The 13,393-nt window shown below is 39.6% G+C and overlaps 1 protein-coding gene across 2 annotated transcripts; it reads right to left on the bottom strand.

The window, feature by feature from the left end:
- Nucleotides 1-1,196: 1,196 nt before the first annotated feature.
- HDC (histidine decarboxylase) lies at nt 1,197-13,348 on the bottom strand. 2 transcript variants are annotated; one of them, XM_015872861.2, is made up of 13 exons: nt 11,594-13,348; nt 10,656-10,976; nt 9,211-9,383; nt 8,574-8,687; nt 7,345-7,467; nt 6,428-6,562; nt 5,368-5,511; nt 5,048-5,114; nt 4,585-4,747; nt 4,372-4,462; nt 3,125-3,223; nt 2,358-2,459; nt 1,197-2,164 (listed from the first exon to the last, which is right to left on the bottom strand). In XM_015872861.2, exons 2-13 carry the CDS (start codon nt 10,681-10,683, stop codon nt 1,406-1,408), a joined length of 1,998 nt encoding a protein of 665 aa, XP_015728347.1. In that variant the 5' UTR covers nt 10,684-10,976; nt 11,594-13,348; the 3' UTR covers nt 1,197-1,405. The 2 variants fall into 2 exon arrangements, with proteins under 2 accessions (XP_015728347.1, XP_015728346.1); XM_015872860.2 differs by having other exon boundaries at nt 10,656-11,689; nt 12,147-13,348.
- Between the last annotated feature and the right edge of the window lie 45 nt (nt 13,349-13,393).

Genomic DNA, 13,393 nt, shown 5'->3' with positions numbered 1-13,393 from the left:
TAACCATACGGCTACTCACAGGTATGCCACATGCTCAGATCTGATCTACTTGCATTATCTAAATACCCAGGAATTTGTCAGAACACCAAAACATTCCTGTTTTTTTGGTGTCCTCAGCCACTAGAAGGGGAGGGAAGAATCCCTCCTAGTCTGTAGCCAAGTAACAGATCTGAAGTACTGAGCTCTGCAGCATCAAATTAATTGTTCACTTGGCAATAAACTGGGTCTTACTCCTTTCTGCCGTCTTTCTGCATGGATATGTCTTCCAGCAGAACAAATAAGAGCAGATTTTCCACGTTGCACTGTGAAGTAAATCAACATCGACACACAGTTAAGCGCTGCTGCAGGTACTTCTGAATACTGAGACTTGTTTTTCCAAAGTTGTTCTGAAGATTTCCAAAATATCTGCTATCTATTATTCCCATGCTCGACTTTGAAAACTGTTTGGCATCTACAGCGCTGAAGCCTGAAGAAGTAAAATCTCATCACTCAGATGTCTCATTGAAGGTTTGTTTTCTAAAACGACTCGCTTGTTAAAAGCATCACCACCCAAGAAACAGTTTCCTCTTTCCTAAGCTGCCTGCTCTACAGTAAGGGTGCTTCCATGCTCCACTGCACTGCTGCTGTCATCCTCAAAATCTCCAGTCTCCACAGGACTAATTTTGACCTTGACCTGTCCAGTCCTGTTCTTCACTCTAAGTGAGTAGGTACTCCCTTTCCTCAATTAGATTCTCAAATGGAACATGCTGGGACAATTCTGAGTTAGTCAGATGGAGACAGACACATGTACATCATTTTAGGTCAATTCCATTCTTGTTTTCTTGAAACGTGGTTACATAAAGCCTCCTGTGTACTATTAGCTGATTAGTGCAGATATTGCTGCTTTTAAACTCAAGAGTTGAAAAAATTGCACTAATGTACAGTAAATGTCTGGTTACATCATCCTCTTTTCACAATGCAGAAGGGATGCTGGCACTGCCTGCATACACCAAGCCTCACAGCAATCTACAGAGTTGAAGGCAAGGTATTATAAAAGAAAATAAAAAGAATAGAGCAAAGCGAAAGGAATTTTAACACCCTATTAAAGCCAACATATTTTGTCAATATGTTTCTAGTTTACCAATTATCAGTCCTGGCAAAGGGTGGTTTATAAAGCATAAGTTAGCATTTTCTTTACCACAGTCTACAAACCAGAGTTTCATGTTATATGTCTACAAGGTTTATTTGACATTTTAATCTATAAATACACACGGTTTTGCACCAATAAAAGCACAGGAATTTTCTCAGAGGTCATTACCACAACGTACATATTGAAGAAAATTACACGTAGTATTGCATATGAATAAGCAAACTTTGGTTCTCTTTCTACCTAGAGAGCTCTTAAGCACCAAATCTCTTTTACTTGTTAAACAATGGCTTGCAGGGGACAACAAGGCAGCTGAAGACCACACTGAATGCTACACTCTGGAAAGCTTGGGACACTGTAAAACTTAATTAATTTCTTGAAGGCACTTTTTTTGAGCATCATCACCTCTTCGGGCAGCCTGGAAAGAATTCTGGCATTTGCATGAGGCTCCTTCTTGTCAGGGTCTGTTGCTGTAGGATTACATTGCTCAAGAAGATCAGTCATTGGCACGCTGTTGCAGCTAAGTGAACGTGATGTCTTTTTCTTGCCTTGAACAGACAAATAACTGAATAAGAAAGAGGTTAACTTATGTTTGGTAACATCTTGCACATCGTCTGGAAAACAATCATCTAGATCCCCTTGACCTTTCACTTGCTGACTGATCACACATGTACCAGGACTCACTGCTAACTTCTTAGGCTGGCCTACTATTTTTCTGGAAGGTACTTTGTATTTTCCTTCTTCTAGACAGAGCTGAGAAGCATGATTAATAACACTAGAACTAGGTTCAGATACTGTATTAGGGATTTTTGCCTCATCACCAGAGTTGATGTGGTGCAATTCATTATGCTGGCTAACAATTTGGGCTGCAGTGTGTTGAATGATGTTCCAGTCTTGCAGAATATCTTCCCTGGTTGTGAACTGAGATGTTACAGTAAAGCGGATGATGAACTTGTCATGAATGGTTGCTGGAATAAGGAAGAGTTTGCCAGAACTGCTCAGTTCTTTCAGGAGTTTTTCTGTCAGACAGTTGGGACCCTGTTTTAAATATGGATAGGAAAAAAAACAAACAACACACAACTGTTAAAATTTCCAGTGACATCCAAATATCTGCAAGACTGTCAGCATTACAAATCTTACATGAAAGCTTATTCACAGTTCTCAATGTCTATGGAGATACCAGTTGTAGTCAAATTATTCCAAAAGGACACGCAAATGTCCCAGCTTTTACCTTTAAACGAAACACAACCAGTCCAAGATGTCTCTTGGCAGGAATTTCAAACAGTGGATCACTTCTCACCAAAGATTCAAAGAATTTGGCTGTTTCAGTTCCCTGTGGTTGGGGGGGAGGGAGAAGGGAAAAAAGTGCAGTTATACGCTGGTTTATCACAAACCCACTGAAAGACACTACTGCGTTGTTAAAAGAAACTACCATCCTCCCTAAGAGGTACCATTCCATTTACAAGTATGGTAGCAAAGCTGACAACAAAGCTAGGAATGGTTAATGCTGTCTCTACTTGCCCATATCCCTGATAGTGATCAGGAGTACCCGGGCTAGATATAGGAATTCAAAGAAAGTTAGAAATTTGAATGTTTCTTTTATCAGACTAAAATCCTGTTGCAGCAACCATTTAATCACAATAGGATCTCTTGTATTTACGTGCCATCAAAGACTTAATCCCATGAAGTTTCATAGCAATGTGTTCAGTCACCCATTCCATCCTGCCTCCCAAACAGCTACCACTTCAGTTCAAAGAAAGACTCTACAAACTTACTCAGTGTTGTGCATTGGTTTATCAAGTTGCTTCACTGCCTATTGCTTCCAAGAAGGGTACAGGAAATGTTTTGCCAACACAGTCAATCTTTACGTATTACTTAAGGGTAAAATTAGCACACATGGTGAATTTCTGTTACTCATCTGCGTGACTGAATTTAAGAAACTCAGCTACTGGTAAATGAAACATAACACACTTATGCTTGCACAGTCAATGCACATACATGTCGAACATGAGCTTGAAGCTTTTTCACCCCAAATGAACGAATCACAAACCACAGCTTCAAAGAACGAAATCGACGACTCAGTGGAATTTGCCAGTGCTGTGAAAACACAACAGCGTATCAATAAGGGCAAAAGCAACAGAAGGACCATCCCCTTACCAAACATGGTCAGCTGCTTCAGACCTGTGCTCAACTCAGAAATCTTTACTGACAATTAATTTAATGTTACTGAAACACAGGTAAGCCTAGGAATTAGCCATCAGGGAAATCCTATGTCTGCCTTTTTCAATTATTTGCAACAGTAAGATTTTGACTATTCCCTTTCATCTAGAAGTGAGGTGTTAATCTTTGGACATGCTCAGAATTTTTAGTTAATTTCCAGCATGTGGCAATTAACAACTTGTTTGCACTCAAAGAGCATTATTAACTTGAGATGTGATCCGTCTATTTACAATTCAGGATTGAGTGTTCACTTCACTTTCTGTAATTTGCATATTTAAATACAATCTTCCCAAGTCAACAGCAAGAATTCATGCAGGAGAAAATTCCTGCAGAGAAAATATCACCTACTGTATGGAAAAGAGTGACACAAGTGTACTTCTAAGGAGCTACACAATAATGTGCAAGGTCCTGTTTTACCACAAGAGAGACTCATTGACTTATTTTTTCCACTCTCTATACACAACTCCTAGTGAAAAGCACCATTGATTCCAAGAAAACAGTCATCTTTTCAGGACTTGGGTGAGATCACAGCAGAAACAATTGGCAGTAGAGTATCCCTTTGGTTAACTGTACCGAAATCTGCTTTAAGATGGATCTAAAGCAAAATGCCTCAGTTCTCTTATCTCAGTACATTTTAATCAGAGGAGAAATGTAATTCCTTATACAGCTGTTTCAGAGCCTGGTGTTTACATTGCTTACTCCTCTTCCTATTTTGTCACATAGCAGAAATCTAAGAAAACCACTCAAAATGCCATCAGTGGGAATTATGCAAACAATAGAGTGCACCAAAATGATCCTTCTAACTAAAAAGGCTAGGCTAGATCCCCACCTGTGTAAAAAATGTGCACTTCAATCTCTATAAATCTCCAAAAGCTTTATTAATTAATCTACTCATGACCTCCAAATGACTTTTTTAATGTTTTTAAGTAGTAAGACCACCTTAAAAATAACTCCGGAGGAATTTCTCAGTCAGCATTTGACCATTCTATAGGCAATTTAAAACATCAACTCAAATAAAAACTTACCATGAAATCAACAGCAGCTCCTGAATTGGGATGTCTGAGGTAGACGGGGTTAACACTGAAGGTTTGATGTAGCTTGTATTTATCTTTAACCCTATCAATTGCAGAATGAACTATATTTAGCAAAGAAAGAAAGAAAGAAAGGGAAAAAAAATGTGCAGAGAAATACTTTACTTATTATCTTTTTGGTGTTGTTTCTGTTTTGCCTTTACTCACCAAAATCCTGTGCAGTCAAAATGAACCATCATCCATTTAGAAGGGTTAAAAGCGAAGGAATCTGCATACTCAATTCCATCCAAGAACAATCGAAATTCGGGACACAGAAATGCTGTTCCTGCATATGCAGCATCAATATGAAGCCAGAGTCCCTCAGCAACACCTGTTGGAATTGAAATTGCTGTTACACAAGGGATACAATGAATCAAAGTACCTCCTCAATTAAACCACTACTTTCCTCTCTTCAAATCAGGCATACCATTGTGCAGGTGGTGGACAGGTTGACAAGAAAATAAAATGTAAGACAAGAAATTGAAAATCTAATTTTAATTTAAGGCTGTGGAACCAGAACCACAAAACAAAGGAAAACACTGAATTCTGATTCTCATTACATGTACGTCAACTGATGTAGAGTTGGATCTACAACAGAATTCTTAGAAATAAGGGGATAAATGACTCTTACATATTGGTCCCAGCTCTGAGAGATTGTCGAATGCACAGACACCAGTTGTACCCAAAGTTGCACAAACCTGAAATGAAATAAGACTGTTCAGATGGCATTTTTTTAAATAAATGGATGCAGCACTTTGAAACTTGAAAGGCTATCAGTATAGTTAAAAGGAAACCAACATGTTTTGTTTCAGTAAAACGTAAATTCTCCTACACATTTTCACCTTCAATGAAGGCATTTTAACACAGCAAAGTTATACTTAAGATATTTCTTACATTGACATTAAGAATAAAATAGTACATTGATACTCTTAATCAGAAAACAGAACATACAAAGACGGGCACTAGGCCTTTCTTTCTGTCTTCTGCTATGGCTTCCTTCAAAGTTTCACCTCTAAGGGAAAAGTTCTCATCCACAGGCAGAAATTTTATCTTCACAAGTGAAATCAAGCCAGCCTTTTCTACAGAAGAATGAGCCTTAAAAAAAACAACAAAAAACAGAACAGTAAGAAAGCAAATTCTGAGCCTGAACAAATGTAATAAATTATGGAATTATAAAAGAAATTGGTTGCAATGAAGCCATAGATAAGGTAATTGTTGTAATCCAGCAACTAAAAGAAAAACCGCATTGTAATTTCAAGAAACATATATAATTAATTTATTCAGGCACTGGTCTCTAAAATCCAGTAATACCATACTTCTCTTGTAAGGGTCATTTACCAAAACTCAAATCTTAAAGGACTCGCTAGAAATGGATCAGTCTCAGCATTTGCATTCCTCACTGTTGTAAGACAACCTTGAAATATGCCTTGTGCTAGGCTGGCATAGATTTAAACATCTCACAAGAAAAAGCCCTTTTAGTTATATGAAGGGCAAGCCAGCATGAGTGCAACTCCCACTGCTGTCTTCCACAGGGGAATGTGATTGTTCAGATTAGGAGCCAAAGGACAGAACAGGTTTGCAAACAGAATCACATCATTCTGTAGGCATTTCTCCAAGAACAAGCTTGCAGGCCTAGAGTGCAGACAACAACAACATCAGCAACACTGAAGCCTTGAGTGTGCCTGTCTCCAAATGGCAAGAGGCTGAGAAGAAACAAGAGCTTGAAGTAACATGATATCAGCACATAGCTATAGGTATGAAGGAAGGTTTTGCAGGAAACAGGAAAGACATGCAGAAATCAGTCATCTGAGAAAAGTCCTTTTTAGACTTCTGGAATATTGCAAAATCTCATCTCACATCTATTTCATTTCCCCCTCTGAAGAAAAGGGTTTTAGAGTGACTTGTTCATACTCGTATTTTAGTTTCTATACAGTAATGTGAGTTCACATTGTCATCTGATGGTCTGCCTGAGACTGAGGCCAAGTTATTCTCTTTGTAATTTGCAACCTACTTGATCAGATGCGTAAGCAATGAGTCGAGAATTGAGTGAGGACTCATCAGCGTCTGGCTCAGAAAGCTTCATCTCCAGAATTTTGTTTTTCCGTGCTGCCAGGAGTGCAACCAAGGTTGATTCACTCACGGTGCTCTGCAAAGACATTGCTCATTTACTGCAACATTTCCCTACTTCATTACTATTTTGCCAGTGATTTAGCAAAGCCATTCAAGTGCCCAGTTACCGACCCGGTCTCTTGGTTCTCCTACCAATTTTCTCAGACACAGTGGAAAGTCACTAGCTGATGTGCAGCTCTCAGGCCAAGAACACAAAGCAAAGCCTTTTCATTGCCATGTATTTTTCATGTACGGTACTGAGGTGAGCAAATAAATCTGTTCTTCTACAGATTAAATTTAGTATCTACTATAAATAATACAAGCCTAAAGAAAGCTGCTGTAAAGACAGAGCCTTAGCACTGATTCCAGGTAGTACTTGCTGAGAACATTTGAAAGAAGGTGAGGTTCAGGCCTTGGATCTTGGGGCTTTCAGAGACACAGAGTCAATGTGAGATAAAGGAAAAAGAATTTATGTGTATGAGGACTGCTGGGAGGACAGTGGTAAGCCTTCCCCTTTAATTACGTAGCAATAACTTCAGTGAAGCAACAGACAACCAAATCTGATTATCTCATTTATCTTTAGGTCTGTTCACAAGAATACCTGTTCCTAGTCCATAACATATTAAGGGTTAAAAGCAATACTAATTCCTATTCCATTATCATCCAAATATAAATGTACAATCTGGGAAAGAAATGTCAATATTGGACTTGTTTCCATTTAGACTTCATTGATTTTGCCTCAAAGAAAATGATCACTGAGAAGGAAATTACTTGAGTGAAACCAGAAATGTTGATGGGACTAACTCTGATCTCCTTTACCTGCAATACTCCTCCACCCATGCTATCAGGATGGTGATGCAGGAATTTATCTGGAAGGCCCAGCATTTTAGCCAGCCAGTCCATCACATTCATTTCCAGTTCCGTACAGGCAGGACTGGAGGCCTAGAAAAATCAAACAAGAACAAGGCTGTAAACTCACTCAGCAAACACAGTAGGAGTTTAAGCCTTAGAGAGTACACCACATACTGCATTTTAATTCATAGCTGTTAGTATTTAATTGCCTTGGGAGAAATCTCACCTTGATGCAACAAAGACACAGATTACAAGCTTGGTAACATTGGATATATAAATAGCTAACCCTGTAAAACTATGACTCCTACCCAGCAGCGCACAATGCTATTTTAATAAAAATGATGATGTTGTTTGGGGACCTCAGTGTCAAGATTGCAGCAAGCTATTTGAGGCCAAAATGCAGAATTGCAGTTCACCACCACTGCTCACAGTCCCAGAGCAGAAAAAGTCTCTGATCCTTTTTCCAGTTAAGGTGGGTTTCTGAAGAGCAGCAAAAGACTGAAATAGTACTGCAGTATCAAGCCTTCTGCTTATGAAAGAACCAGTTTATGTGAGTTTACACTACAAAGGTAACAAACAAAGAGAATTACAAACTAAATAGAGAACCTGGAAATTGACACTTCTGTGTATGAGACGAGCTAATCTGATACAAGCACACAGAGACTGTAACCCCCCATTTCTTACAGGCTTATGGGTTTCTACTGCTTTCTTATCATGGAGATATATTTAAGTGGGACACCAAATACTCAGACATTAGGGGACAGACCACCAAACATTCTATTTTGGAAGGAAAAGAATAGAAAACGCACTTTCTCAAATGAGCAGAACTGGAATGAAGCCCAGCCTAGCTTGCAGTAAGGGGTGCTGGCTGCAATACTGCCTGCAGTGCTTCTGCAACAGTCTTAGTACTGAGACTAAATCACCAGGGAACAATGCTTAATGTGAGATATGCAAATAATTAGAAAACAGACCTTTCTAGTGGTGTATTTTGTTCATTCAACTCTTAATACTAGGCAATATTTGCTTTTATATATGCTTTATTCCTACAAGAGACATTTTTCAGTCACAGAAATAGCTTACATTGTTCTATGGTAAAAATTTATACTGACTTAAAGAACCATAAGTAATGACTGTGATCTGTATAATATACACAGGAGAAGAATTTCTAAAGTAACAAAACAATAAGAGTAATTTACCCAGGTGAATCCCAAGCAGTTGATTGCATCAGCCAGCATATCTCCAAGGAGTGAGGGCCAAGAAGTAAGAGCTGGGAAGTAGGCATGCATGTGTGGACTTTGCCAATGGACCACCTAGAATGAATTTATCTGGAAGTCAATTCTGAAAACGTGAGAAAATTCTGCACAAGATGTAGTGATTAGTGTCTGTTTTGTGATGGGAAAGCATCATAGCAGCATAATATGTGCAATTACAGAATTGCTAGCAGAAAGCTACAAAGATTGTATCAACAGGAGTGCAGCATTATCAAATGATAAAACTGTGTCGTTATTAGATAAATTCCAAATTATAGCAAAAGTGTTTATCTGGATTTAACAGGCAGACAAAGATTGTGAACAGGAAAGAACTGAACAAAATTGCACAACAGAGTCCGAAAAATTTACCCTGATATGGGGAATCCTCACAACCAGGTTTAGAAACAACCAGAGCTTGTTTTTAGCTATATGCCACAGCTTTATAGCCTTCCTCAGTACTCCTGAAAGAGCTCACACCCTGATCACCAATGTAAGCATGCATCCAAAAACTAATCCTGCAGAACTTGTGCATTCCCAGGTTTTGGGTGTTTACCCCAATTAGTAATGACTTTTTATTTCTTACCCCAGGCATAATGATCTTCTCTATATCTCCAAAGATGTCGTCCCAGCTATCTGGGTCCATTGGGGCAGAATCCGGCAGCTGAGCTCTCATGTAACCTGGCTGTACATCAGGAGTCACTCGTCTCTCTCTCACACTGCTCAGGTACTGGCAAATGTAATCCACCATCTCTTTCCCTGGAAGAAGCAAGCCAGTGCTTTGAGTTTACGATTGTAGGAAAATCAAACTGCAGCATTAGCACATCACGCAATCTGTCAGCAGCATTGGACACAGCCTAGACTGTTGCCAGATAATGGCTAGAGAGAAGTTTGCATTAAAAATTCCATGCTACCCCATCTATTAACAGCTTTAAAATGGATACAGGATTTACACAAAAGGAAAAAAAAAGACATTCTGCTCAACATTTGGTTCAGACCAGTCCTCTGAATCATCACTTCACACCACATGGTCCACTAATGGAAAAAAAATTATTGTCAGCATTCTGACAATAAATTCATTACCTTACCTATCTAAGAACAATAAATTCATTACCTTACCTATCTAAGAAAATAGAGCCATATTCCACAGTATGACTCTCAATTCAATGTATTACGAACTAGTCCCATGAATTAGTGCTCCTGTTTACCAGGGAACATGCACATGGCACCCCACACACAGGAGCTGAATGACCTCTAGAAGGTTTCAGATGATTCAGAGCAAACATTCTTCATTAGGAGAAACAGCAGGTAACAACCAGGAGACCTGAAATAATCTCTGGTTCTGTGACCAGATAATCTAGGGAAAGCTACTCAAACTTTATGCCTTGTCTATATTATTAGTCCCAACTAATAAGGTTGGGACACAGCTTTTGAAACAGACTTCATGGAGACTGAGCAGATTCACAAGGTTGTCATCGCTTAATAGTTTAAATGTCCTTTTAAGATAAGATCACAATGCAAATACAGACTGATTACAGATGGGATAGATTTTCCTCAGATAAAATGAAAACATAGAGAAATGCAGTTCTCTCAACATACCATTCTTCCCTGTTATTATAGCATAATCCCTTTAGCATCCTCTGAAAACAACTACACAGCTCCAGTTATGAGGTAACCTCCCCCAGCGCTGGGACCAAAGATTGCTCCCCATCTCCAGAACTGTTCAGTGTCAGTAAGGGAAGAGCCATTGTGCATAACCCCTTCACACAAGTTTATTTAGAATCATGGCTACGGGGCATTCCCACAGTATTTCAAATGCAAGATCAAAAAGTCCAAGTCTTCCACTGACTAAATCTGTTAATTCAAACTCAGTCCTGGGACACACCATCATCTCCAGATGTAAAGCCCCAAAGACATGGGCAGTTAAACAGTCCACAGCCCACCCTCATTGCTGGGTACTACTCACAGCCCTACAACAGCTCTTTCTCAGAGGCAAATGCTACCCATTTCCATGAGCAGAGGATTACTCACCTCTCCGTCTGTACTCCTCAGGTTCCATGCCGATTCCTCCCAGGAGCACCTCTTCACCTCTTGCTTGGCCTGCAACCTCTCAGGGAGTTGTGGGCAGACTGGTCTGGTGCCCTGCTAGCTGCTCACCCTTTATAGCTCTCTTTATCTCAGACTTGCGTACAAGGTTTAACGCAGGCAGGTTATTGGTGTTTATCAAACTCCTCCCAACGGAGGGCTTTTACAGTCTCTTGTACATCCTCATTTATGGTCTTTTGATGTATAAGTTAGTACATCTGTGAGACCAGCTGCCTCGAATCCATTTCTTTCTTGTTTTGCAAGCACCTTTCAGAAGACATGCAGTAATCCATCGTGGACATAAGACACATTAAAATCAGAATCATGCAAGAGAAGGAGCTTTCAAAAACAAATAAAAGCAGCTGTATTTCTTCTGCAGGGTGAAATCAGCACTAGCAGTAGTCATTGTAACAAAAGTACCAGCACATAAACTAGACACTGCACTTCCGAGCAAGCAAGGATTTAATCAATTAGTTAATTAATTAATCTATAAGTGAGTTCTCCCCAAGAATAGAACATCTCCACAACTCTTCATCTCATCACACTGACCCTGTTGGAAGAAACAGCATTACAAACACTACCAGCTCTAGACCTGTGATACAAAGCAGTGATTCTTCATGGAAATTCTGCCCTTGCAGATCAGATTAGGTTATTCAGTGTAGTTATACTCCTCCACTGATACCACTCTAGAGTGCTAAGCTGGGAAATCACAGCTTTGCACATCGTGCTTGCTTTTCTCACGTTTGGTATGCACAAGCACTGGGACTTGGCCTTGTATTTCCAGAATTCCTTCAAGTCCTCTATCTATATTGTTCTCAGTTTGAACAAATAGCCAGAGTTCCCCTTGCTCCAGTTTCACTTAGGAACTGAAAACACATCCTGACCTGTATTTGGCAGCAGTCTTTGACACTTCGATGTGGAGCACTAACCATCTTCAGCAGAAGCAACTGACTTGCTCTACACTGATATATCAGGCAGCCCTGGGAAAAGAGAGAAGTAGGACTTAAACATCTTAACAGCCTAAAAGACTGAGCTCTAGAAAGAGAAATAATTACACAGGCTAATATACTCATTTTTGCTACTCCCCAGGCTTCCACTTGTGGCTGCCCACTGCTGGGGACAAAGTGCCAGCTGGACAGACCCTTGGTCTGATACACCGCAGCAGTTCCCCCATTCACATCATACAGAAAGGAAGCAGCCCTCAATGCAGCTCAATTCAGCCTGAACTCTTTCATGATTCTAAAAAGCTGCTACATCTTCCTTTCTGTAGAACAGTGTAAAAACCTTCCTGAGTTCATGCTGCGATTAGATATTGGAGAAAGAACTGTTTCAGAGATAAAAACAGATGCTGATACACACATCAGATTAATATACTGAAATTAAAAAAAGAAGATAAAAGCACTGAAAGAAGTGCAAGAAGAGCACACAGAAACATACCGTATGCATCATCACTTGTTTTATCTCTCATTCCTCAGGAAACATCACAAAAAATATTCACAAGGCACTCCCAACACTTCATATGAATTTCAGAACCTCTCTCGTCCGTACTGTAACTGCTTTCATAAAGGAGAACAAAGGCGGTTGGAAAGGGTTGGCAGGATCAAGCCAAAAGAGCCCAGTGATCAAAAACTGTGACTGTAGGTCATCATGAGTAACAAATATGTTATTTTCAACAGGAAGCAAGTCTGATCAAAGAAAGCTGGCAGCCAATTACCATTATGATTTCAATTCGGAACAGCAAATAAGGACCAATACTTTGAACAGTGTTTTCAGAGCTGAACTACACAATAAATACTCTGTGTGACATATATCCTACGTCTTTTGCTCAAGCTGACAGTTTGACCAGGTTGTCTTTTCATTCAATAAGGAAGAGAATAAACAGGACCTGTTTGGAACCATAATAAGACAGGCAATAATGGATCACAGGTAGGGTAAATATTACTGGAGATAAATCTGGTTTTGTTTTAGCTACCCTGCACCTGGAAGGATTTTGTTACAGACCACGAGGAATAGAATATTTGCCCACAGGAAGCAGAACGAATAGAAAAGGTTCATTTCATTGTGTGCTGCAAAGGTCAGTGCTGTCAAAACCGTGGGAAATTCTCCACGCGGACGCAAACATTACCACTATCACCACCATCACCACCCAGGCTGATGCTGAAATTCTTATCATTATTCAGAGTTCAGAGAGATTAAACTGCACTGAAATCTGTGGGATGTGAGGACTCAAACGTTAAATTCATCACGGAATAATTCAGTTGGAGAAACACCTAACCAGCACTTTTAACCTGATTAACTTGTCCCTGCATTCCCTAGTGACGTCAGAGCTAGTTCTTGAGAAAACCCTAAAACACGATTATTTCCAATTAGTCACTGCTTGCATCAAGTCGTAACACCAAACTGAGTACAATCACATTCTTGGAAAGCAATCCTACTAAAAACCACCAGCACAAATTTTCAATCTCTACCATCTCTTGACTATTTTGAGATCAAATTTTCCAAACCAGACCCAATTTTCCAGATTCTTACCCATGTTAGGGTTGTTTGTTTTTTTTCAGAGCTGCCAATTCTACAAACTCAATCCCAAGTGTGAAGGGGGAAGATTCACTTTGTATTCTATAAAGCCATTCTATTCCCACTCTTCCCTCCTATCTCTGAGGATGGATGTTTTAAGACTAACACCA

This window comes from Coturnix japonica, chromosome 10 (genome assembly GCF_001577835.2).
Source record: "Coturnix japonica isolate 7356 chromosome 10, Coturnix japonica 2.1, whole genome shotgun sequence".
In the NCBI taxonomy this organism is placed as follows: Eukaryota; Metazoa; Chordata; class Aves; order Galliformes; family Phasianidae; genus Coturnix; species Coturnix japonica.
The sequence above is the reverse complement of the archived record's forward strand: the minus strand, read 5'-3'. Positions and strand labels throughout refer to the sequence as shown.

Coding starts and splice junctions, on each gene's coding strand:
- HDC (XM_015872861.2), bottom strand. CDS start 10,683: ATGGAACCTGAGGAGTACAGACGGAGAG. Junction 8,688..9,210: donor AGAAGATCATTATGCCTGGG/GTAAGAAATAAA, acceptor AATTCATTCTAG/GTGGTCCATTGGCAAAGTCC. Junction 5,512..6,427: donor TTGCTTACGCATCTGATCAA/GTAGGTTGCAAA, acceptor GTTTTTTTTAAG/GCTCATTCTTCTGTAGAAAA.